This window comes from Rhamphochromis sp. 'chilingali' (assembly GCF_963969265.1).
Source record: "Rhamphochromis sp. 'chilingali' genome assembly, chromosome: 17".
Classification (NCBI taxonomy): domain Eukaryota; kingdom Metazoa; phylum Chordata; class Actinopteri; order Cichliformes; family Cichlidae; genus Rhamphochromis; species Rhamphochromis sp. 'chilingali'.
Genome location: NC_137944.1, coordinates 9,440,730 through 9,467,115, shown reverse-complemented (window position 1 = coordinate 9,467,115; position 26,386 = coordinate 9,440,730). Strand labels below are relative to the sequence as shown.

Below are 26,386 nucleotides of genomic sequence, written 5' to 3'. Positions count from 1 at the left end.
AAACCCTTTCACTCTTTGACAGCGGCGATATTCAGTCTGCCATGATTCTTTTCATTATTTATTATTCCACTTTAGAGCAGAACTACTATTTGTGTCCAAAAGCTGGGACACTGTAAAAATCAGTTTGAGGAAAATAAAAGGTGGGGGGGACCTCTATGCAGTGATTTGCAAATCATTTAATCGTAATTTCAACCCTATATCCTATAGATGGCCATATCAAAATGAAACAGATATTTTTATAGCTTTTTAAAAAAGATATCTTGTCAAAATACAGAAAATGAACTGAGACAGAAACAGTTTCTAAAAATTGTAGGTGAATTTACCACCAGCAGAGCCACTGAAATTTCAGTTTGTTTTTGTTGTAGTGTGTAGATGAGGTTGGACTGACCCACATCCCCTCGCATTCCATGCGTCCTCGTGGAGCCCACAACCTTCTGAGTCACCTTCCTCTGCACTCGCAGCAGCCAAGCAGAGCCCCAAGCATGCTGATTCCAATTGGGGGGATTCACATGATTCCGCCCAGGTCCCCCCTGCAAATGTACAGCTTCCTGAGCAGCACGACTGCTAACACCTCAGGGGCATCCATGAAACTGAGCGAGGCTCCAAATGGAAGGCTCGCTCTGCCACATCGCAAGGACGTTCTTAAAGAGATGCCGCTGAGCAGCCAAGCCAGCCTACCGAACCCTGAGGCGACAGGACAAATGCCTGCAGGTGTCCTACCCAACAAAAATAATCAAGGATCCTTCACCATCCAGCAGCCGTCGAGTCCCAGAACAGAGACGAGACACCTGGAGGTGAGCGCAGATGCACCTGTTAGAGAAAGATGTGTTTACCCTGAGAACTCTCAAGGCCAAAAAAAGACTCCTTCCTCCCAGACACAACTCTGATCGGAGGCAGAGTCCGAAGGGACAGTGCAAAAAGACTAAGACCAGCCTGTGGCCAGAAATCACCACACGCTTGTTTTGAGTCTGACGACAAAACGCAAAAGCACTTGAGCACCGCTTCTGAATGACGCTGTTATGTAATTATATTATTAATATATATGGACACTATGTTAGATATGCAGTATGTTTTGTAAATCTTTTTTACCCTTCTTTGATGTCATTGGTGTTTATTTATTTCTGTGCTAATATGCAAATTCTGTACTATATGCAAAAGCAGCTGGAATGAAAATAGACAAAGTTTAAATCAGTTTCCCTATTAACCCTGTTGACAGCTAATATACTATTGCTGTGTTTATGTACTGTATTACCAAAATGGATATAAAAAGGTATCGCAAATATTTATTCACCCAACCAGTATTTTGAAGTGCAATTTTATGTCAAGATTGTGGTTTAATATGTCATTCTTAAAAGCTGTGATTATTATTATTATTATTATCATTATTATAATAATTATTATTATTAGTCTGATTTTTGTTGTTATTGTTGTTAATTTTGTTTTTAAAGAAGCAAGCTCACGATTAGCTCCTTTTCTGAAATCTCCAGGAAAAGAAGTTTCAGATCCTTTTCGAGTGCACTGACAAATGATTTGATATCCAGTGGAGACCTGTTTCACGTACACGGTAGCTACGGTGCAGTTTTCTTTCATAAATAGATACATGTATTGTTGTGTTGTTGCTTTTTCTACATAATACAATCACTGTCATTTTCATGTTTACCATTAAACTTCTCATTTTTACAGATTTCTATTAAAACTTTTGAAAGTGTGTCTCGTTTTCTATTTATTTTCATTTCAGTTATTTAAGTTTAATAAATCCTGTTGATGTATGGAAATTAATTAAAATCAATGGGATCCTGAAAGAGGTGCAAGATGCCAAAATTACAAAAAAAATAGTGATCCAAACAAAATACAATGGAGTTAAGTTTAATTTATAGGGAATACATTTTTGTTTATGACATGTAAGAGGCTCAGCAAGACTGGTTCTTTCTTGAAATAATGTCAGTAACATTAATTAGCTGCTATGAGGTAAGTCAAGCTTCTGTTTCCCAAATATTTCATGGGACATTATCAACTCTGACATCTTGCCCATCTTGATCTCTTTAAAAACATTAAATTTTTTTTCGTTTATACCGAGTTTACTTGTTTGTGAGGTGTTTCATCGTATATAAAAAAATGAAAATAAAAAAAGTAGGTATGCTGTGTGCTGTGGGTTTTTACCCCACAGCTGGGCAAGCAGGCATTCAAGACTGTGAATGTGATAACTCAATACATCGGTGCATCGACTAAAATTCTCAGATGAGTGTGAATCCCATGACCAGGAAATCAAGGTCAGAGGTCAAGCCCCCTGAAAATCTTGTGAATGCAATAAATGGAGTGATGTTACCTAGGATTTTCAAATTTATACCATAGGCACATCTATTAGGCGCTAAAGGGCAGCACTGGCCACCGCCAGTACATTCATGCAGTTACCATAAACCTTCACCAAACCTTTACCAAACACCTTCTATTTTCTATCTGTTAACAAAGTGGCTGATTAATCATTTTACTACCACAGCGCTGTTTGCTTGCTGGGAGCCTGACGAAATGATGACTTCTCCGTGGATGTCAGTGCGGGCTCTGTATAAGGACAATGGGTTTCTACTGTAGCTTAGTAAAAAGAAAATACAGTCAAAATTAAAAAAAAAAAAAAAATGTAGCAGGCAACTCATCTGAAGAGCTTGTTTTCACCAATGGAAGTTGCTATGATTGTTCTAAGTAATTCTTGCAATCCAACAAATGGATCTTAAAAGACTCATTTTTAAGAAAATTGTGTGCTTTAAACAAAACCACATCTTGGGGTCAATAAAACTAAAGTTTAAAAAAAACCCAGCTACAAGTAGGTGTTAAAAAGTGCTTTTGATCATAGAAATGAAAGACTGAACAATATTATGTACTAAAAACAGTAACTAAATAGTAAAATGGAACTGCTTTCACAAAGTATTTTGTTTTGCCCTGTAACACTGAAACAAAAATTTCCCCTGACAAATACCACCCCTAGTATAAAAATTAAAAAAGCTAAAAGTAAAACCAAAACAAAGAAAAACATTTCCAAACATTAAAAACTGAAATGAGCAAAACTCTGGTAACTAACAGAAACTAAACTTAGTTTAAAAAAAAAAAAATCAAAGTAGAAATAAAAACTAATTAGAAGGTTTTTGTTTGTTTGTTTTTTAAACTATAATCTTGCCAAAATAGTCTGTGGATTGATTTTAATAATGTTGCTGTTGATATTTTCCAAATGTCATTTTTGAGTTGCTGTGAATGTAAAGTTACATTTGATTTCCACTGTGCTGTAGTGGAACACATTTAAACACGTCAGCATGTTTAAATGTTTCAAATACGTTTATTTCCTATAGTAAGCTAAAAGATAAAGGAGATACAATAGTCTGTAAGAATCAAGTGCATTTTTCCTGGACTGAGCGCACTCCATGCTGATGATTATGGCACCATCCTGTGGATATTTCATAGCATAGCAAATTCCATCTCATGGAATCAAAATATTCATTTCACCCCCTCTTTGCTGTCTGCTCGGCTCGGGCAGCTCTTTGTTCTTAGGTACTGAATGTTACTCTTGTCACCACTGGGTGGCAGAAGAACTCAAATTAAGGCCTACTGTTATTCTCCGCTAGAAGAAATGACATCATCCACTAAAGGTAATGGAGCACATACAGAAACCAAAGTCAGACCAGTTGGGGGGATTTTATTGTATATTTTCACAGGTAATATGGAGACAGTGACAAAAAAATAATGAAGTGAAAAAAAATCCCCACATGACAAATTTGGGAAAAAAGGAAAGTTTTAATGTAGCACTATAATTGTCTGCGTTTGTGTTTTATCAGCAATCTACAGATAAGTTTCTCAGTAAAGGAAGAAGTTTCAGGGAAAGGGCAGCCAGACACATCCCCAAAGCTTTAAATCATCTACCTGTGAAGAGGCGTGCATTTATTTACTTACAGTATAAAACAAACGTTAACGTAATTACCCAATTTTATGACGATAGTTCCTAATAGGAACGTTGTGATATGTTTCGTTAGAAAATGAGCTGCAAACAATAACCCAAAACGGGGAAACCTGTCTGAGGGCAAAGTAAAACAAACAGAACTGAATGGAGATTCCTGAAAACTGGAAGCCGGGTCGGGTCGGGTGTTAATGCAGGGTGGGTTTGTTTGCATATCATCTTGTTACTGTAGTAATAATTATGGAATTATGGAATATGACAATTTTATGAAAGCAAACACAAAAGACAGGAAAAGGTCAACAATAAAAACATGTGTAGATAGTTTCACTTCAGAGAACATCCTGGAAGTTGTTATTTCTAATGGCATCATTTTTTAATTTTTTCATATCTCCCATGTGATCCATTCGTGTTAATGATATAAAGCTCAGAGTTTACAAATAATATGAATGTAATGAGTCAGATGAAGTTCATACACATGTTAAAGGTTTATGGCAGAGTAAATAGAGTTCAACCTTTTATTCTGAGAAAGGCTTTCTCGCATTTAATTCATTTATGTATCACAATTCTGTTTTGTGGTTCTGTTCTGGACGTAAAACCTTTTTTGACAAAGCTTATCGTTGAGGTTAGATTGGCTGACGCTGAAGCATCCATTAGCCATGCTGCTATCGTCTCCGCGTGCTGGGGCTTCCCATGATGCACTGTTTCTTTTCTATTCACCTGTTTTCTCTTTTCTTGTTTTCATGCATCACTCTTAGATTTAATCTTTATTAATTAATAAACGCCCTCCCATAATATGTCTTGTGCTACCCCCACCTCCTCAACCAGTTGTGACAGATGACTGCCCTGACCCTGGTTCTGCTGGAGGTTCCTTTTAATTTAATTTGATTTAATTCCAGAAGGCTACACTATAATGTTTTGGAATGATTGTTAATTAATTAATTAAGTAACTTTAAGAAAAAAAATTGTGTTTATTGTCCCAATGTATTGCAAACCCCATGAGTCACTCTTCCCAAAGAAATGCCGCTTGGTAGATGTTTTATCATTTCCAAACTGTTCTATGTAAACCCTGGAAAAGGTTGTCTCGAAATCTCAGCAGTTACTGAAATAGCCAGACCAGACCAGCTGGTACCTATAACCATGCTGCATTCAGAGCAACTTTGCATGTTCATCTAGCCAAAAACAGAAAAAATAATGAAAATGTTATTGCAGAATAAGTAAATGAAAAAAAGCTTATTTTATTTTGTGTAAACTGTAAGTCAATATTATTAATTATATAAAACTAAACGTTACAACATTTTAAATAACAAAGTTAAAGTTAGCCAGTTATGCTATAAAGAAGAAACTGTGATGTAGCCATTACATTAAGCTAACTGACTTAAAGTTTTAATTTCGCTATCATTTTAACCATTTGATGTTGTATTAAATTGTGTTTCTATATATACATCATACATATACATGTCAACTATTTGTAATAACGGAGCATAAATTATTATTTTAAATGTTACAGTTATTTAAGCTGTTTATTTAACAAAGTTTTACTTCTTTTTATTTGTCTCTGTCTTTATCTCTTCTTTTTTGTTTTGTTTTTATCATTTTCACCCATTTATCTGCTATTTCACTAATTTGCCGTTACATTTACTGTAGCTCATTGTCTAAACGTTTTTTCCCTTCCTGGTTCCATGTGCGACTCATTCTTTTTCAATGATTGACCTTAATGACGCAGACAGGTGTGCCAGGCACTCTCACAACATGCGATGAATAGAGGCGACAGGAGAGGCCTAATAACAAGTAGGCTGCCGACAGTTAGTGTACTTTCGGTCTGTATTTGGCATGCTGGTAATGATACTGCTATCATTCTTCACCTCACTCGCATCAGGGTCCTGTCTGAGTGAGTCAGCGCATTTCTGTACTTAAAATCAGTTAGGTGCCAAGTCCATTTCCTGTCTTCTTTTCTGTTTTTTTAAGCAATAAGGAACAAGGACAAGGTGTCTGCATTTTTCTCTGATGAGGCATTGCATTCCTGATGTACATCAGAGATGTAGTACTATACAAACTTAACTTGGTAATGGAATGAAAGCTTAGCTAGCAGGACAATACCTTTCAGGATAAACATTTAGATAAACTAGCTATTTTTTATAATGTTGTGAAGAAGTCAAACTAAATATAGAAAATTCTGGATGAAAGTATAAGTTTACTGAATCCGCTGTTCAAAAGTGACTTAAAGGAAAAATGTTCCAATACATAAAGATCTACGAAAAATACTTCTGAAAAGCAAAAAGGCAACAATGCTGAGCCTTTTTGTGTAGTTTGAACAATCTCTCCATGCCTGCGTGGGTCCTCTCCACAGTTCAAAGACATGCAGTCAGTGGGGTTAGGTCATTCAGCCCCTGAAGTGGATGGATATATTTACCTATCAGAATATTTTCACTAAGGTGTTGCCCTGATGTTTGCAGCAACGCCAACAACACAAATAGAAACTTCTGGGCAAAGGAAAACAAACTGACTTTCGCAGTACAACGTGCCTTGGCTGAGCACCCTTTTTTAGTAAGTTTAGAAAATCCCATGAGCTGGTTGTTTTTGTCAACTATGTTAACAAAATATAAATCAAATGTAAAATCCATGAAACAATAGTCAAAGCATATGTCTGTCTTTGTGTCCTTTTGGTCCTCCAGCTTTCTTCCACAGTCCAAAGACATGCTGGTGATCCTAAACTATGCACAGGTGTGGAACTGAGTGTGTCTGTCTCACTGTAATCTTTTCTTGGACTTGTGACGTGTCCACTGTGACCCTGTGATTTGTATAAGTGGAGCAAAGTGGATGAAGGAGAATTACTATCTTCTGGGTTATTCCATTTTGTTTAGTGTCTAATATCATAATGTGTGTACAAGGCAAAGCTTCAAAGCCCAAAGGAAGCTTTTAGCTTTTTAGCTAAAATAAATAGCAGAGACACTGTTCTGACTCCAGTCTTTTCTTCAGTCGCTTGTCTACGAAGACTGAGCTGCTGCCTCGCAGTCTGCCAGTTTCATTTTCTCAGTAGAGTTGCTTCTTCTAAGTCTCGACTCTAAAAGTTCTCAGCAGCTAGCACATCAAACCAAACCTTCTGTTTTAGGGTGAGCATGAAAGGAAATGCAGCTACACTAAACAGCAGGAGTGGACAATGAATTTTCCAAAGGGGCCACATGACAAACTGGGACTGCTGTAGAAAGCTGCCCCACTAAGCCTGTAAACAAATAAAATCAATATTAGGCACAACTGAGGCTTCCAAAGTAGTCCAGGTTTCTTGGGAAAATTAATTGGCCATTATTTATTTTGTCATACAGTATGGCAAAATGAATGAACCATGATGTTCTGTAGCTTTCTACAGGAAATCCTGATGTTTTTCTCCGATGCAGAAGATAACTCGGCACGCTGTGGCAGATATTTCATGTCGTGATGTCTTATTTTCCAATTGTGTAATGGCCCCGGTGTACGCATTTTTACAAATGCGTCCTGAAGGTGATGACTTGCATGCTATTGTGTCACAATCCGTATGATCGACCTCAACCCCAGGAAAATTCTGCAATTATGGCGCCGCTGTTTGTTTGCCATTACAACAACATACATTCCTCAGCAGCAGTTGGAAGTGCTGAACAGATAAGGGCACTTTTTTTTTTACCCGAGACTGGCACGTCTGGGAAAAGCAACAGAGGAAGGACACAGTGGCGAAGGGGAAATTAGGGAAAGTGGACACTTTCACATTGAGCCCATTCCACTGAATTACGGGACAATTTTGCTCTAAAGGAGTTTTTTTTCTTTCTCCGCTGTAACAAAGAGTTGGTCACATGCCAGGCATTTTTGCATTGTGACATCCTTTTGGCATTTCCCCTTCTTTTAAACTGTGACAACACGCAAATCTGCAACCTTCAGCTGTGTTTTTTTTCCCCTCTTGCTTCTGTAAGCGTCTTCTTCTTTCGTCTAGATTTCCGTTGGAGCTGTGATGTTAAATTCCACAACATCTGCAATATTTTTCCAGCCTTCATCACCTAAACAACTGTACTTCTTCCTGTTTTTCAATACGGCTTGCTCTACGTCAGCCACATTCAATTCCATTTATGGTAAACAGCCTATGAAAATGATGCGCCCGCTAACACTCTTTAACTGCTGCTGAATTATTATTAGAGATGGCACGATACCACTTTTTTATGTCCGATACCGATACCGATATCATAAATTTGGATATCTGCCGATACCGATATGAATCCGATATAGTGTTTTTTAATCAACAAAACTGTTTTTTAAAATATCTTGCTGCATTTTGCAAATCTGCAAGTTCATACTCAAGTTTAAAACAACAACTACACTAAAGCTATTCTGTTATACCTGTATACAAAAAAAGATATTTCATAGTTCAGCAATACTGATCAATCTAATAAATTTAAACCTACACCATCCTCACTATTCTGGTATTTTAAAGAGTACTTAGCGTAAATATTAAGAAACCTAACTAATAGGGTTCCAACTCCCAGCAACAACAAAAATAAAAAAATAAAAAATAGGGAACCACCCCTCACGCTCCACCTCATGATGCTTAATCGACGTAATCAACCTTAATTTGATGAAGTGTGAAAAAAATGCACAGAAATCAATTATTTTTCAAGAAATATTAAATAGATTCAACATCTTTCTTCAACAAAATTGCAGACTGCACAGATGGTACCTTCCCAAAGGAAAAAGTACTATAGCTTACTAGGGTGTATATATTAGACTTAATAGTCACTATATACAGTAATTGACTTCTATTCATTTTACATCAAATTAAAACTTTGGGTGTCAGATAATTATTTATTAAAAGCTAGACATTTTAAATGAGAATAAGAAAGAAAAGTATGTCTTTGTGCCCCCTTTTCCCTGTTCATGCCCTATCGGCCCCCCTGGCTAAACTTTGCTAGATCCGCCCCTGCACAGTTACCAGCGTCAGCTACGTAGAAAAAGATCCTGGAGTAGAAAGTAATATTAAATAAATTCTAACAACAGCTTATCAAGCTTAAACGTGCTGCTGTTGTTCAGCCGCTGGTTTCCTCTTTCTGGTGCAAAGTGGGCCAAAAACAAACAAGACAGACGGACTCGCGACAGAAAAGCCGATCAGCTGATCATTAAGCAGTTTCACGATTGAAGTAGCAGCCGGAGAGCGAGAGGCAGTCGCTTGTTAAGCTTAAAGCAGGAATGCTTTACATTCAGAGATGGACTTACACACTTGCTTTACTTCTCTCGGGGATAACTTTGTCGGAGATGAAATGCCAGGTTGCTAGCGAAGCTCCACATGCTATCCAGACCACCGACAGGTCCCGCATGCCACAGCCGCTCTATCACGTGATGCATACTGCTCCGACGTGCTAACGTTCTGAGGCGAGTTACGGCGTGTTGCAAGTTTTGTGAGGTGCTTTCGTGATATTTAATGGATCGGATTACATTTTTTATTTTTCTCCGATATCCGATCCAGTAATTTAGGTCAGTATCGGACCGATACCGATACGTAATATCGGATCGGTCCATCTCTAATTATTATTATTTGATTTACTAATGAAGGATACAATATCCATATAAGATTTTAGTGACAAAATGAAGTATTTAATCCTCTGGTCAAATACTTCATGATCTTCAGGTTAGCAAACATCTCTGCAGGGATTTTCTCCAAGTCCTTAAGGTTTCTCAACTGTCGCCTGAATATACAGAACTTCAGATCTTTGTATGAGGTTCTTATATTTTGAGGCATATTTGTACGCCTCAGTATTGGTAATGCCAATACTTCAGGTAACTACCTTTCTGGAAAACAGACACATCACACATTTTCAATGCCATAGTTGAGGAAAAGAGGTTTTCATCCAAGAGGTTTACATCTTTATGTCAATGAGATCCTAATCAGGAAAACATCCTCAAAGTGTAATGATCCCACTGCCAGGATTGTTGGGCTCATAGTCTGAATTCTTGTCTCCCTCAGTGCTCAACTTACTCAACTTATCAATTGCATTCTCCTAAGTTTCATCTAAATTGATCAGATCTTGCGTGGGGCTTCAGACCGTTCTTCCATTGGCAAATAATTGCACCAGGATTTCTCATTTTCTCGCCCAACTGGTTGCTGATGTGTTTGTAACCATTGTGAAGATCAGCAATCACGTTCCTGACATCCTTACAGAGGTGTTGAAGATGTAAACAGATTATACTGGGTTATACTGATCAACAACCCAAATTCTTGTCGGTAAGTCTTTGCTCGCGTACTAAAATGTGTTTCAGAATGCTCTTTCTTGAATGTTTTGTTGATATTCAAAGTCAAATTTATTTATATAGCACATTTAAAACAACAAGTGTTGACCAAGGTGCTGTACAATTAAGATAATCAAATGAAATAAAACATGATAAAACCAAGAAAAGGAATCATAAAATTAGAAGATTTGAGTAAGAAATTAGATAAATAAAAGTAGTACAAACTCATTCTGAATTAAAGGCCAAGGAGTAAAAGTAGGTTTTCAGACGTGTTTTAAAAGTGTCCAATGTTGGAGAGGTCCTGATGTGAAGGACCAGTTTGTTCCACAATTTTGGGGCAGTCACAGCAAAGGCCCGATCTCCTCTGTGCTTTAATCTGGACCTCGGGACAGCCAGGAGCATTTGGTCCGCAGACCTCATCTTGCAGGAGTGCACCGGCTTAAAAGATCAAAAAGGTATGAGGGCACGTACCCGTGCAACACCTTAAAAGCAAATAATAAAATCTTATAAATAAATTTGAAAACTAGCTTGTGTCAAATATAACCAAAATGATTCAATCATAGCCCGCATACTTCTCAGAAAACAATGTTTTGTAACACAGCTGATTAGAACAAGTTAAAGTGGAAGAATGGAAAACATCTCCTTTCACAGTTTTTACGTATGTTTTATAACATAATTCAAGGGTTTCTAAAGAAAATTTAATCAAGAGATGTAACATTCGGCATAATAATGAGCATTTTTTTTTCAAAACAAGAATTTAATTTGACTGTTTTTTACTGTCATTAAAGAAGAAATTAGCATTTTTGATGCTTTTCATATGAAAAAAGGAGATCTTATGTAACAAATGTTAAATATGAGTATAATTTTTTTTTAAAGGAATACATTTGAAAACAAATTGAAACAAGGATAAGGGGCACTGTTCATAAAAAGCATGCAGATTTCCATCATCATGTCTCTTTTGACTGTTCCTTCGCTGGTAGCTCTGCGTGTTTGATTTGGGTTTTCCGCTGAATGCCCCTCAGGACAAACCAAAAATGGGATTTGTGCCTATGCCAGCTGACAACATACCAACCAGCATATGTGTATTTTAAAAACACGAGACATGATATCTAACCTTTACAAAATCTCTCCTGTTGTCCGAGTTTTGCAATGAAGCCAAGTACAAATGACGGTGGAACAGCCACACCTGTGAAACTCTGACCTAATTTCATCTCCGGCGCTGCGTCCTTGGTTTGCATCATATAGGAAAGGAGGCGCAAACTGTAAGTTGCAGTGGAGGATGGAGGTGCGTCATAATTAACCTTCGCAAAATACAGGGTGGGCCATTAATATGGATACACCGTAATAAAATGGGAATGGTTGGTGATATTAAAGTCCTGTTTGTGGCACATTAGTATATGTGAGGGGACAAACTCCTCTAGATGGGTGGTGACCATGGTGGCCATTTAGAAGTCGGCCATCTTGGATACAACTTTTGTTTTTTCAATAGGAAGAGGACCATGTGACACATCAAACTTATTGGTAATGTCACAAGAAAAACAATGGTGTGCTTGGTTTCAACGTAACTTTATTCTTTCATGAGTTATTTACAAGTTACCAACCATTCCCATGTTATTACGGCGTATCCTTATAAATGACCCACCCTGTAGTTTTCTGTACCAAAAGAAACACAATCACCACCCAACATATAAGTGAGATACTGTAATGAAACACTTTCCCCCTAAAAACATGAAGCTTGTGATTTGATTCTGTTGTCCCATTCAGTGGAGCAGCACAGATCACTTCACTGCGGTTTCAGCGTTGTTTGCTCTTTTTTGTGGTTGGATGTTTTTGTGTGTTTTTTATGACATAATTTGATTTGGTCTATTTGCTCAGAATGGAAAAACAACAGGGAAAAGTTAAGTACAGAGACGGAGAGCTACATGTCGTGTGTCACAGCCTTGATGCTGCCGGCTTTTGTTTCGTCCCTTTTAGAAACGATCCTCTCTGACATGAACCGTGCTGATATCATCCTGTCTGTCCTCACGGTCACCTGTGCTCAGTGTGCTCATTTTCCACGTGTGAGGACACGGGTTTATTATGGTACTGACTTCACTGCAGTGAATATATTATTTGATTTTATAACCATTATGTTAGGCTTTTGAGAAAATGATAAAAAGCTCACACCAAATGAAATAATCCTGAAACATAACATTTATTTGTCCTCGACACACTTTTCCTCCACTGCCGACTTACCTTCTTTATTTTCCTCCCCTATCTGCTCCATCTGTCCCCACACCTCTGTGCTGACACATACACACCTGTCTCTGCTTTACAGAGGTGGAACTTCCTCCAGATTTCATCTTCCTGTCAGCAAACCTGGAAATTATCATGTAGTCACTCGCCTGCAAGCCTGTGTCACAGTTACTTATGGCAGGGGCTGAAAGATTTTTTCCACCCATTCAGTGGAAGTGTTGCTCCAGTTCCAGTGAGTTGTTTATTCTTTGTGTTAGCATGTTGTGTGGATTTAACTTTACTCTTCTGTTGTGCTAACTACCTGTGGAGATATCTGTGGAGGAAACTGGACTTGGACTAGCTCTCTGGGGAAAAAGCCCCACAAACACTATCGGTACATTTTCAATCTGAACTTTGTTATAAGACTGCTCAACTTTGATCTCAGCATCCTGTGTCTGAGTCCAGATCCTGGTACAAACAGGAGTTTGCAGTGTTTCTGCAATAGATGAAGACCTGGCAGTCTGTCTCAGGTATTATATTAATGTAGTTGTTGGATTGTACAACATAAAAAAGTTTGTCTCATCATTTTTTAACTCCTTATTTAGGGGCATTTGTAGCTTGTTTTCCGACAGGTAAGCATAAGTGGACCAAGAGTCACTTGAGTGGGGATAGGGATGGGACTAGTGAGTGTGGAGCATGAAAAATATCAAAAGATTCAGGAAACTTTTGAACTATAGAGCAAACCAGACCAGCTGGAAATGGCTGAACATTTAGAATTATGGAAGTTTAATTTGGAATGCAAAGCTTCAGAGAGGTGAGTGTTTTAGCAAACTGGTGCAATATTAAATTACATGGATTGAATGATAACCTCCTTTCTTCCCAAACATGGCTCCTGCACGGCAAAGATAAGATTTTGTGGTAATGAAGCTAACAAAATGCTGTGCGGTTACAATCATGTTTTGTTTGTTTGTTTTTTAATGTACTGACTGGCAAAAGCATCATGCACTCGACTGAACGACTCTATCTGAAGGGTCTCCTTCCAAGTTAATCGCATTCCCTCTCTCCCACCGAGCAGTCCAGTCTGATCACATACTGCCGGTACATCTTTCTAAACATGAAGGACAGAATCCATTCTATAGGTAATAAGAGGGAAAAATACCCGAGGGTCTCTGCATGACGTGCTTTTACAGTTCACCGCGTGGGCGGCCAGGATGCGGTCAAGCTTGAGATGTGTGTATCAGTGGACCTGCAGTGTACGCACGGTGGCGTGTGCGTGGGTTGCAGACAGCTGATGTGGCAGGCGTCTGTGTATCGAGGGTCAGCGTTTGCTGCGCACAGAGGTATCGATGCTGTGCGGCGGTACGGTGTGCCATGTGCTCGCTTTCCTGACAGCTCTCCGTGATCCTTTCAGGCGCACATCAGCCGCGGCACACGCAAACCAACCGCTGCCTACATCTGTATCTACACCCAACAACCCACATCCTCATACTCTTTGTTCTTATATATGTTGACACAAAAAGTCTGAATGAAACACACACCTGCTCGTCGCGTCTTAATCTCACTCTCAATTGAGATTAAGACAGAACAACTGTTTATCTTAATCTCAGCCGAATTCTCACGTAGGCTACTAAAAATCCACCCTGTGCACCGTACAGGGTACAGCTCACTCCTGCTTTGTCCTGCTGTCGTTTGGGTGCTATTTATTATTCTGAGTCTGACGCGTAAAACACTCAAATGTTCACTTTTGGTTGAATTCCAGTGCATCTGCAGACACTGTGGAAAACAGTCTCTGTGTCTCCAGCCGAGCAGGAATGACAAAGGGAAACGTGGATTACTCAGAACTTCCTTACATGTTTTTCCTGCTGTTGTTGCGACTGTGAAGGACCATGCAGGAATGTGAACATGTTTTCTAGGATCAGAGTTGGCGGGAGTGCAGGTGGAGCCTAAGTGAGAAAGACGAGGGGAGGAGTGGCCACGGGGTATAAGTAGATGTTGGCTGGGGCTTGGAGCATAAAGCACCTGCTGCTGCTCTTCAGCCTCTAAACACAGGACCTGTGCGCACACATCTGGGTCAGCAACTTTACTCACACTCAATGAGAATGATGGCTTCTTTCACATGCAAGATACTGACTTTGTTCATCATCTGTGTGGCTCTGCAAGAAGGTGAGAAACTGTTTCTTCAATTTTCTTTTAAAATATTATGGCAACTTTTGTAGATCTGATGGCAAAGTACAATAAATGAATTACAACAGCTCTTCACTCACTATATTATCAGTTTATTCTAGAATTGAGGGATATGTAAATGACATGTTAGGAGTTAAGTTTTGAAGTTGACTAAAATAAGAAAAAGAGTCTTTGACCCTCTTTGAGTTAGTCACCAGAGAAAGTGTAAATACAGTGCTGTGTTTGCTGTTAATCAAAGCAGACTTTCCTTTAATAAGCAACCACTCCTTTGACTCAAGTGTAATCGCTTCCTAACCACTGCACTTCTAGAGAACATGTGGGATTGTTTGACTTTGACATGATGTATAATAATGATAAACATGCCCTAATAACAATCACCACTGCATTTTTTTTTACCTTGTTGGAGTGTGTTTTGTCTATATTTACATGTGATAATCACTAACCACAATGCAAGATTTGGTTGGAGGATTTAAAAAAAAAAATATTTGTGTTTTGCTAGGTTGTGGACTCCCCTTATCAGAGCAGCCTGCTCAGGCTCCACATCTGCACCATATCAGGACCAAGCGCTGCTCCTGTAACAACTGGGACGATAAAGAATGCATCTACTTCTGCCACCTTGATATCATCTGGGTAAACACACCAAGGTGAGGCTGCAGAATACTTCAGTGAGCTACATTTGTTAGCATCACAAACCCTTACCCCAACCCAAGGGGAAGAACTCAGGTGTGCTTTTTAACCTAATCCAAGATGCCTTCATTAAATGATATCATTTTTCATTTACAGTAAACTCCTTCCTTACGGCCTGGGTAGTTCCCTGTCTCGCCGTCGCCGGTCAACAGACCGTTGTGAATGCCTCAGTGCAGCCGATAAAACCTGCCACGGTTTCTGCCATAAAAGGTGAAAACTCCTTCCTTTCTAGCTTTTCTTCCTCCTTCTACCTACACCTGAAGCAAAGCTGGCATTTCCCCTCACGTACCCTCATTTGCCTCCTAGATTGTATCAAAGTAGCTTATGTGTCTCCTTTCAGTCTGTATCAGATCTTTGTGATGAGCCTGAAAATATGTCGATGGGGAGGGTGAGTCACAGAGAAATGATAGTGGCAGTGCAATATGAGGGTAGCAGTCGTAGCAATAAGAAAGGCCCGCATACCTGCTGAAGGCCTTGAAAGAAATCACAAAGGTTTATTAGCAGGGCTGCTATTTTTGGAAAGTTTACATTTCTGCTTTTGTGCAAGGGAATGATTGACGTCCTTTGAGTTGTTTTGGCCATGTAAGCGCCAGTATGAATTTGTCACCTCTGCTAGATGTTATCCGCAGAGGTATTTTGTAAGCCACACCCTGCATTCTTAAGGCATCTGAAATATATTGGTTTTAAATCCCAGGGAAGAGCAAGGATAATCCTGAACTAACTGTGCTTCAAATACTATATAACTTCCCAGTTTGTAAAGTTCCAATTTCCTTCCTTGTTTTAATGTCGATTGTCCATCTTTCCACAGCTCAGAGGATCTCAGGACTCATGTCGCAGAGCCCCTTGTTGAATCTGGAAGCATGAAAAGCAACAAATTACTGGCGTCTTTAAGGTAAATGAAGACTTAATTCAAGGATCAAGTTGTAAAGTTGGGTTTCTCCATTTCTGAGATACATGAAACATGTCTAACCTGGTTTCTTTGGTTTTTCCCACAGAGATATTATCAAGACTAACACAGCAAAGGCTAAAGAAGTTTCATCTGTTCTGGAGTCAGCAAATTAAAGAGTAGAACAGGGAGGTAGAGCGCTGAAGGAAAAGCAGGAGCTGGTCAGCCTGCAAGGACGACAAACTCCTGCCTTCAATTCAAGCACACAGCTTTCAAAATGTGTCATGGAAAGGTGGAAGAACGGAAGACAGAACGAACAGTGGACCAAGCATTTGATCAACAGTGCAGCAAAGACTGGCAGCTCCCCAAGACAGTCCTGCAGCAAGAACCGGAGCTGCTGGGTGGAGGAGGAAAGTCATTGCTCATAGACTAGAAGACAGTGACGTGAAGAAAGCTTACGATTACCAACTTTCGACCAGGAATTTGATTGTGAATGTCTGTATGAACAATTTGAAATCTACAACTCGCCTACAGAAGAACATGGGATAGTTATTCCACAGTCATATCAGCTCCATGTTTAGTTTTTCAGATGGCACTGAAATGATTTTTTTTTTGTGTAGTTCTTTGATCTGGTTCAATATTCCTCTGTATCAGAGCTGGAATCTGCTGTCCTGCTTAGGGCATAGCTTTTTTTTAAATGATTAGGGAGTACTTGAAAATGGCAGCTTCTTCACTTTCAGCGCACATTGCCGCTGTGAAATGAAGGTCATATCTTTGGGATTTATCTAAGAAACAATTAGCTTTATACGAGGTCCATTGTCAGCTCCTCCGCACACACATATGCAGTACACATTGTGTTTGCATAACAGCAGCAGCACAGCAGATCTATTGTCTTGGCTCAAGTATTTACTGCATAGGTCCTATTTAATCTTTTGATTGAAGATAAGCCAGGAGATTTCAATGATGTGCAGCTTGCCAAAAAAAAAAAAAATAAAAAAAATGCAGCCATTGTTTTTCTCCTGTGACAAATGTTCCCCCAACTTATCTGCAATTAGCAAGCAAGAAACTACAACTCTTAAGTCAATGCACTTGCAAACATTGCGCTAACACCTCTGGTCTCTATTCTTTTCTGTGCAATAAAGCCATTCACTCTATCTGCTTGGTCTGAATCCACAGGAAGTGGCGGACGCGTGGAGCCTCAGAAAGCATTTATCCTCAAATATCTCACTGCTGTTTATGGTGAAAAGTTGACCAGCTTTAGGTTTCATGCTGATATGAAAATGATAGCAATAATTCTGAATAGAAAACTTTATTTATTTTCTAATTTATTCAAGGATGTATTTATATTTCTATGATGTGCTGAATTTTGTATGAGAAAATAAAACTGCATCAAAGTATTTTTATGAAGAATCTTGCTTCATTTTTATGTCTTTCCTGATCAACTTTCAACTGTAAATAACCCGTTTCAAACTAAAACCCAGCTGTCTGTGGAGTTTGGCCTCTCTCTCTCTTACACAAGCATGAAAACATTGTGATGTTGAAAATATCCTCACAAGTTCATGTTTGGTTCATGATCAGTTTTGCTTTTAGCAGCTCTGGGAAGAAAAATGGTCATGAACCAGTTCCATGAACATTAAGTAGGTACTCACTGTTCTGTTTACTTAAAATAATCCCATTGTTTATGTCAGTTTAGTCACATAAGGGTGATGTGCAGGGTTTGGTTGTTCTAAATCAGATGACTGAAGACTTAAACAAAAGGATGAGATAGTTGTTTAAGCTTTTCAGAGATTGGATGTTTTTTTAAGGCCTAATGTTGTCATGGGCTCCTGCAGACAGAGTGCAGTGAGTAAATGTGCTGATTAAAGACCTGCAAACTTAACCAGTTACACCATATAGACAAAAGTACTGAGTCACCTACATATTGCACCTAAAGGAGCTGCTTTAAACCCATTTGATGAAGCTCCCAGTGCACAGTTTTTGTGCTGATGTGAATGAAAGAAGAGATTTGGACTGTACCATGTAAAGTTGATGGTGGAAAATGTAGGAGGGAAGACATATCCTAAACTGTCGTGTTGTTGTCACGGTCAGGCTGGCAGACCGTGGGGATATGGGGGAATGAGGACCCAAAACGCATGGTTCTGCGATGCAAACAGTGCACTTTATTTACAGTGAAGGCTGTAAACACAATAACTCCCCGTTGCCCCCCTGAATCCTGTGTGCTTGTGCTCCCCGCTGTTGTGTTCTCGCACACCCTGTGCGTGCTGCCGTTCTGGTCCACTCTTCCACCTGGGGGGAAAACCACAAAAACAACCATCAATACCAACCCCGGCGGGCATACACAAACTGCACCATCGTACGCTGACACACACTAACTTGGGTAGACAACTCAATGATCCCACACCGGTGGGAGCTTCAACACTCTCCTAAGTAGCTCCCCCGACAAGCCCTGATCACCAACAGGTGTGTGGCAGGAACTTCAGGTGTGGCCACACCCATCAGGCCTGCATGTGGCTGTTCTCCATCCTCCAGCCACACATGTACACACCCACACCCTGCCTATACATATAATGAGTGGAACACAGACTAACAAAGCATTGTGCAGAAAGACACACACATCACCAAAATTCAGATACAACAGATACAACTGAATTCAGAAAGTTATTTTCAACGACTAATTCTTTCATAAATGTTTTTAAAAGCAGACTGATTTTGTACCTGTGGCAGTGGGACTGAAAACAGCCATTGCCACTGGTGTAGAACTTCCACAAGAGTTTTTCCCCCAATACATTTGTCTACCTATTCTAGTAAATTCAGATATAACAATATAAGGCTGATGATTGAGTCCTATAATCTTCGGTGTTAATGGAAAATATAAACAAATTTCATAGATTTTCAGCTGGTTAACAGCTTCCCCCTTCTCACCTGGACGAGTGGGTGACCCACATGCCAAACGCATGTCCTTCCCCCAACTCTCTCCCTGTTTTACTGTCCACTCCTTTCACTGTTCTGTCAAATAAAACGTTTGAAAATGCCCACAGCTTCACCCGAGGAACAGAAGAGAAGTTTCCAGCACAACTTCATCTACTCCCAAGGACAGAGAAAACTCTGGAGAGGAGAAAATTATAGCAAAACTGGTTTGGTTGAAAAACAGAAGATGCAGAAGATAATTGGTGAGGTGCAGAGGTGCTCGCAGGTGGATTATGTTGCAGCACCCTTGAAAAAAGCTTGACAAGCTGCTTTCAGTCTCCTGACTTCAGGTGTCAATCTGAATATTTTTACCACACAGTTTGCAACTTGACATTCTAGTTATGGTGTTTCCTGTATACTGGTTATATACTGGTTATATTTTACCAGATCCACTTCCAGCCATTAGATAACAAACTATAAATGGACTTGTACTGCTTAGATAGAACTTTTTTATTCTGACTGAGCACTCAAAGTGCTTTTTACTGCAAGCCTCATTCACCCAGCCACACACATTCGTACAGCTCTTTTTCTTTTCTCAGCATGGTTGCATTGGGGTTCAGTTATTTAGTTCAAGGACATGCTGACTGTTGGAGTTTAGCATTGAACCCTGACTTCCTCCTGTTTACTTCGGGAGCCACAGCCTCCCAAACTGTGTGTGCTTGTTTAGTTCTAATCTAAGGCCATTAAGTATTAATATGAACCTGTGCCTCAATTTCTACTTATTTTCTGACGTCACCGAGAACTCATAGACCCCCCGGTGTGCTACAAAGTGTTAATAGCTGACTAAGAGTGCGGAATGAAAACAGGAAGCTTTTTCTGCATTCTTCCCAAATTCCTTTAACACAAGAGCGAACCAGGAGAGGAAAAGAAACAAAGGAAAACAGCAGCACGCTTGTTGTTTGTCTAGGGAACTGATATGGGCTGGATGTGGGGATTGAGATTGTAACCTTAATCACTCTGTTGCCATAACACTAAATGCTTTGCTTTGTTTTATTCAATGCAGCCTGTTTTTTTTTTTTTTGTTATTGTTTTTTTGTTGCTTGATCCAACATGCTGGCTGATGGTAAATTATGATTGTGTGACTCAGGTCCCAGGTCTCTTTCCTCTTGTTATTGCATACACACTTATCAAATTAGCACTTAGCAGTTAAATACAGTCGTTTGGGGAGTGTAAACAAGTTTCAGAAATCACTAGATGATGCTTCATTCTAACATATCTATACATTAACTCATTCCAGCACTTTAGCATTGCAAAAGTCAGGGGCGTAATTTCCAGGTAGGTTAGGGGGCTATGACCCCCCCCCCCCAATAATCAGACCCAGCCAATATAACCCCCCCCCCCCCCCCCCAATAAAATGATGAATTATCTTGCATAAGTAGGCTGTTGATTTTCTTTACTCATTTCAGGTATTACCAGCAAAATGCGTGTTTAATCATCTGGGAATTTACCCAGATTTATTTATTTATTTAGACAGAGATCTTGACAATGTTCAGCACAAAGTTACGCCGATGGCAAAAGTGATAATAATGGCTGAATAAAGATGCACTGTAATTTAGCTTTCAGATAATGCTAACATGCTGATGTTCAGTCAACATGTCTACTGTGTTTAACTTTTTGTCTCCTGGATAACTGGTTAAGAGAGAGGTAAGGAGGGAGGATAGATGGAGGGAGTCCAACTTTGCCAGCTTTGCAACGTAAGTGATAAGAATCTGAACTGATAATGGTTCTGGATAAAAACTTACTGGAAAACAACCTTATGGTTCTGTGGAACCCCAAGAGTTTCATCCTCTGTGGATCATAAATATCTGTACACCAGTTTATCCACAAGGTGCTGAGATATTATATGAAAGATAAGTGGTAGATCGACCAACTGACATTCATTATCTATGGAGCCCTGCTGTTATGTAACTAGATAACAAAGGCAATGATGAATAAAATGTTAAATATTATTTAAACCTCAGCATAACTGTTTTAATTGTCGTTCAATATAACCAAGTTCAAATGTAGCAAAAGTGCAAAAAGGATGAACTTGAAGATCTTTGCTAATAATTAATGTTCCCTAAAATATGTGCCAAACAAAAACTGTGCAATTCTTTAGCGAAATTGTAAAAATGTGATAATAACACATTGACTAGAAATAATGTTGCAGCAAACAGTGAAGCAAATGATAATAATAATACATTCTAAAAATGCATCATGTCATTACCTGTACACTAAAACTCTTTGCAACATTGACTTCTTTTTTGTGTTCTCACATGTTTCACAGTTTCAGTCCAAACGGCCTTTGATTACAGTAAAAGCCTGCGCTGGTACATTCCTCCTCTTCCTGGGTTTGTTTGCAGGGACCCGAGCAGCCTGAGGGACAGACTGGGGACAGTCTGGCCTATCTGCACCACCGGTCCAAACCGGCCTGCTGGTACCAAAACATGAAAACAGCCGGGACCAGCAGAAAGGAAGCAGGTTTGCTCAAGGAGGGGAGAAGAAGTTTCGCAGCATACATAGGCAACTTTCCATTAGCTCACAGTAAAGAGGATAAACAGTTACACGGCTGTTTTGAATAGCAGGCATTCCTGGATACTTCCTCGCGAGGTTCTAAGGTTAGCCTCACTGAGCAGAAACAGTATAATTACTCAAAGACAAAAAGTGTTTAATCGTATACAGTATAGTGGCCAATGTTTCCTTTGGGAAATGAGCTGTCAGTAATTTTTCTTCCAGTAATGGCTCCAGACCTCCAGACATTCCTCCATCTGCTGCATCACAGACGGGAGGCATCTTTATTTCTTATTACAACCATCATGGCATGTCTGTACCGGGTGCCATTCTTAGAATGATCTAGATTGTCATCGTATCTTCTTCTGTGTCTGAATACACGTACGCCGTATCTGGTGTACGTGTACGGGGGATCTGTGTGTCACATTGCAACAGTATAAACAATCTGTGCAGTTCTGTAAACAGCCACTGTCCCCTGTGAGACGCCATCTGAATGAAATCTTAATTTGGTATTGAGACACCTGACAATGTCCATATACTATCTCAGCAGGCATATTTACAGGTGAATACGTGATGGAGAGGAGCAGAGCGGTGCCACCGAGTGCACATGAGATATGGTAACGTGCACGTGCAATAGGAAGGGCGGGCAAGCTTAAAAAGTATAGAAAGATGATAGGAGGAGGTGTGTATGCTATCTAGAGTCACAGCTGTGTTTTGGAAGACTGTGTACCAGCATGTAGACAGGCGTGTTCTACTGAATGGGTCTCTGTGTCATGCTTAATTAGGCGAGAAGCTTTGTGATGCTTAACTGTAGCCATACAGAAAACAGTCAAAACATAAACTACATTGGTTTACTAAATCCCAGAAAGCTGCTATAAAAATTTTTGTAACTCAGTGTTTCATCATTTCATCAAAATTGTCTTTTTCAGTCTAAGTTGGCTTGAGGTTCCCCAACCTTACAATAACACAGTGCATCATGATCAGTACAGGCCCCCTCCTCAGTTCTTAAATCATCATTTTCTTTTTATTTAAATGAGTCCCTCGGCTTTCCACTTACACCACTATTCCAATTCTCTGTAAATATTACACACAGCTAAATGTAGATTGTTATTCATGTACATTTGGATATCAGCACCCTATGTAGGGTGACCAACTGTCCTCTTTTTTTTGCACTTGTTGACTTGTAAAAGCCTATATGACATTTTTTATTTCACCATTCATTAACTGCACAGAGAAGGCATAGCTTAAATTGTCACGGCTGGGGCAGCAGTCGTGTGGTGGAGTGAATGAGGACCCAAGTTGCAGACAGCAGTGGAGAGGCGAGTGAGGTTTATTTACAGTGCTCAATAACAAAAGGTGAGGGCAGAACTAAACATAAACCTAAACTGGGGAGACTAATAATAACAAAACATGAAACCATAACTCACAAAGTCACACGCGGGGAAAACATACGGAGGTACGCAGGGGATGAAGAGCTGGGAATGGAGTTCAGAGTGTGGAGCAGAGAGACATAGAGATGACCAAAAGACACAGGATAACACAGATTAAAACTGAGTAACACAGACAAACCGACGAGGAACACAGGAACACATTTATACTATAAATACACACAAGGTAACGAGGGAATGACACACCAGAGGGGAACACAGCTGAACCTAATTAGACACAATGAGACACAAACCTTCAAAGTAAAACAGGAAACACACAGACTGTTTTACAACACAAACTCGGGAACACGAACAGAACACAGAGGAAAGACACAGGTAGGGATGATAAATCACTAAACACCAGAACCAACCCTAAGAACTAATGCAAAATCAGAATTAACACAAAACACAAGGTGATACCAAAAAATGAAACACAAAACGCTGGGTCGAACGACCCAGGACCATGACACAAATATGTTAAAGTTTTCTTTAAGCAAGCAGTATTATTAAAGTTCTTCACGACTGGGCCAAGTGTCCTCTTTTTTTTTTAAATCAAAATATGGTCACCCTATCATATAGGGTCATATGACAGTTGGGTTTTCTCTGTATGTATTATTGTAGGGTCTACCTTACAATATAAAGCGGCTCGAGGTGACTGTCGTTGTGATATAAATAAAATTGAATTGAATTGAACCTGGATGCATGCATCAAGACATAAAAGTAGAATATGCAGTGCTTAGCATATTCACTGTCATAATATGGAAATGTGTATTTACTATGCAGTACATGCATAATGATAACTTATTAATGTAACACAGACATTTTTTTCTTTTAGTTGGTAAAAAAAGGTTTTCAGTTGCAGAAGAAGAAAGTTCTTTGGATCACATTGTTGATCTGTCAGCAACAGATTGTGCGTTGTGTCTCTCTCTGAGTAAAAAATGAAACAAGTGATATTTTCTCAAAAAAAAAAAACCGTTAGAAATGAAGTGTCATAATGATTTACATCAACTAAAGCCTGGCCACATTTAAATGAAAATGGAAAGGTAATAATGACTTTGTTAATTATGAGAAATTCAGATTTACAATCAACTTCTTTTCACTAAGTAAAGGAGTACTTAATTTAGATAACCACTATTGCGAGTATGTCTGTGAAGGTTCTCAGTCTCACTCACTATTGCGAGTAGCACTCCTTTGAGAATACTAATTGTGTAACAAAGCTGTATGAAACAGAGAGCAATGGCTCTGAGATAAAAATTCACTGTTACATATATAAGGAAGTCATTGGTTTTTAAAAAGACCTGCGATGTACTGGTTTCATTTGTAAGTCCAATAACAAATAAAAGTTTTGAAATTGTTAAAAAAAATATGTTTCTTGAATAATTTGAATAAATATGTTAAAATATGTTCATAACATGACATGAAAGTATTCAAAGTCGACAATCAAGCTCAGAGCGAGCTTTGCTGGGTCCTATTTGTTTCCTTTAAACGTTTCCTTTTATTTATTTTTTATCATATGAATTTGAACTATACCCTGAGTATCCCAGCAGCCTCTCTACCGTCTGTTTTCAATGATGTCATCATCAGCCTCAACTGACTTAACTTTATTGAAACCACTTGAAACAGACTGAAATCCTATGAAACAGTAAATACCCGTGAAGGATCTATGTATAAAATTTGTGTAAATGAATTGTGTGGTGTTGATGGACATTGTTGTGTCACAATAAAAGGCAGAGGTAGGTTTCAGTGACAGCTGGGAAAAAAGAAATGGAAGCAGAGCTGTGTTGGAGAGTTGAGAGAAGACAGTGTTGGGAAGCCTGGAGAGACGGAGGGGGATGACATGTGCACATGAGATATGAATTTAAACCAAGCATGCCACACATGCCTGGGGTCGGGCATGCTTCTCAGCCACAATTTGTTTTTGAAGGTGAATGTTAAAAATTTATGAATAAAATTCTGTCTGGTTTTCTTCTTTTTCTTCTCCTTCTTTGTGTTTTGCAGCAGTGTTGAAAATGTTAAGATTTTCTGTCATGTGGGCCAAGAACAGGGCTGGCTGAATGAAATGAATATCAACGACCTAAGCTGAACACCCACTCCATGCAAGACTGAATGTGTGCGAGTTTTAGAAAGCCATCACAGCTCCCACTAATTTGAAGCTTCCCCAGCTTTCGTGATAAAGTCAGTGAGGGTATAAAAAAAAAAGTCCAAACGCTATTACTTTCTTTGAAGGACTATTGAAATTCATTTCAAGATCACAATGGTCACAATTTCTAAGGGCTTTATTTTTTACACTCTCTTCTTCCTAACAGTGATGAAACTTTACTGCCAACACAAGACTAGCTGCAAGCCTGCTAGGCTGAATTAATGTGTAGAGGCTCAGTTAATGTTTAATATTCCACAAGTGACATTTTGCATTTGTTTCAGGCATTCAAAACAATGGGACACTGCATGATTCATGTGCTGGTCACTGTTACTATCATCCACGCGTATAATCTCCAAAAAAGGAAAGGAGGACCTGCCGATGTGGATGTGAATGTCACACGTTAAGAATTTTGAGCATCATTCCTCAATTGTGTTAAAGTCCTTCCTCAGTTATTCCAGCCATTGTGCTGGTCATAAATCTTCTGTTAGAAGGAGACAGAGCAAACCTTTAATCAATATAATGTAGTGTGTCTGTCCATTAATCCAGATGAAATAAGCAGCAGCCAAGCCTACACCTGCAGGACTTTGATGTTGATTCAGACCTCCTCTAAGAACGCCGTGTGTGTGTGTGTGTGTGTCTGTGTGTATATGTGTGTGTTTGTGTGTGTCTGTGTGTGTGTTTGTGTGTGTCTGCCCCGTCATTTTATTTCCTTGTAGTTTTCTATAAATGTGCTGCTTGTCTTAAGTACACTAACTCATTTTTTGTTTGAAGGTCAAAAAGCAGACAGGCAGGCAAAAAAAAAGGTGCTGGTCTTTGATGGTTTCACAAGAATTCTTTTAGACCAAGATAGATTGTTTTGCATATTAATTCATGCCACTTCACTGGCACTATCTGTCATGCTTTTTCTGTGTTTGCCGTAGCTGTTTTTAACTGACGGCAACAGAACTATCTGTGAGAAATCACGTGAAAGGTGATGAGTTACTCCAGGTAGCAGCTGCTCACTGCTGCCTGGTGAAGATATAAGTAGCTTTGAAAATGGCAGTGTCATTAATTAAAAAAATTTTTTTTTGTAATGCAGAGGGTGTTTATAGCATTTGAAAAAGTTACTTTAACAGGGGAACTATTTTCATGTGTTCATATTTGGTGGATTTAAATATTTGGTGGTAGTGCTGTCGTTTCCAACCAACAACAAACCCTCCTTTAAAAAAACA

At 39.2% G+C, this 26,386-nt stretch overlaps 2 protein-coding genes across 5 annotated transcripts in view; both read left to right on the top strand.

Moving 5' to 3' along the window:
• hivep3a (HIVEP zinc finger 3a) overlaps nucleotides 1-1,603 on the top strand; it is a 54,246-nt gene extending 52,643 nt beyond the window's left edge. For all 4 annotated transcript variants that reach the window (XM_080862706.1, XM_080862707.1, XM_080862709.1 and 1 more), the window contains one exon: nucleotides 366-1,603. In XM_080862706.1, the coding sequence (XP_080718832.1) occupies nucleotides 366-887 (522 nt within the window). In that variant the 3' untranslated portion in view covers nucleotides 888-1,603. The remainder of the gene's footprint in view (nucleotides 1-365) is intronic.
• A 12,719-nt stretch (nucleotides 1,604-14,322) lies between these two features.
• Nucleotides 14,323-17,505, top strand: edn2 (endothelin 2). The gene is made up of 5 exons (XM_080863257.1): nucleotides 14,323-14,557; nucleotides 15,078-15,222; nucleotides 15,362-15,475; nucleotides 16,074-16,157; nucleotides 16,261-17,505. The coding sequence occupies exons 1-5, from the start codon at nucleotides 14,488-14,490 to the stop codon at nucleotides 16,325-16,327; spliced, it is 480 nt and encodes a 159-aa protein (XP_080719383.1). The 5' UTR covers nucleotides 14,323-14,487; the 3' UTR covers nucleotides 16,328-17,505.
• Nucleotides 17,506-26,386: the final 8,881 nt, after the last annotated feature.

What these genes read in the sequence shown, in the direction of transcription:
- edn2 (XM_080863257.1), top strand. Translation starts at nt 14,488, where the DNA reads ATGAGAATGATGGCTTCTTTCACATGCAAGATACTGACTTTGTTCATC. An exon ending in CTGTGTGGCTCTGCAAGAAG is followed by an intron (nt 14,558 to 15,077) that starts GTGAGAAACTGT and finishes GTGTTTTGCTAG; the next exon opens with GTTGTGGACTCCCCTTATCA. An exon ending in AAATTACTGGCGTCTTTAAG is followed by an intron (nt 16,158 to 16,260) that starts GTAAATGAAGAC and finishes TTTTTCCCACAG; the next exon opens with AGATATTATCAAGACTAACA.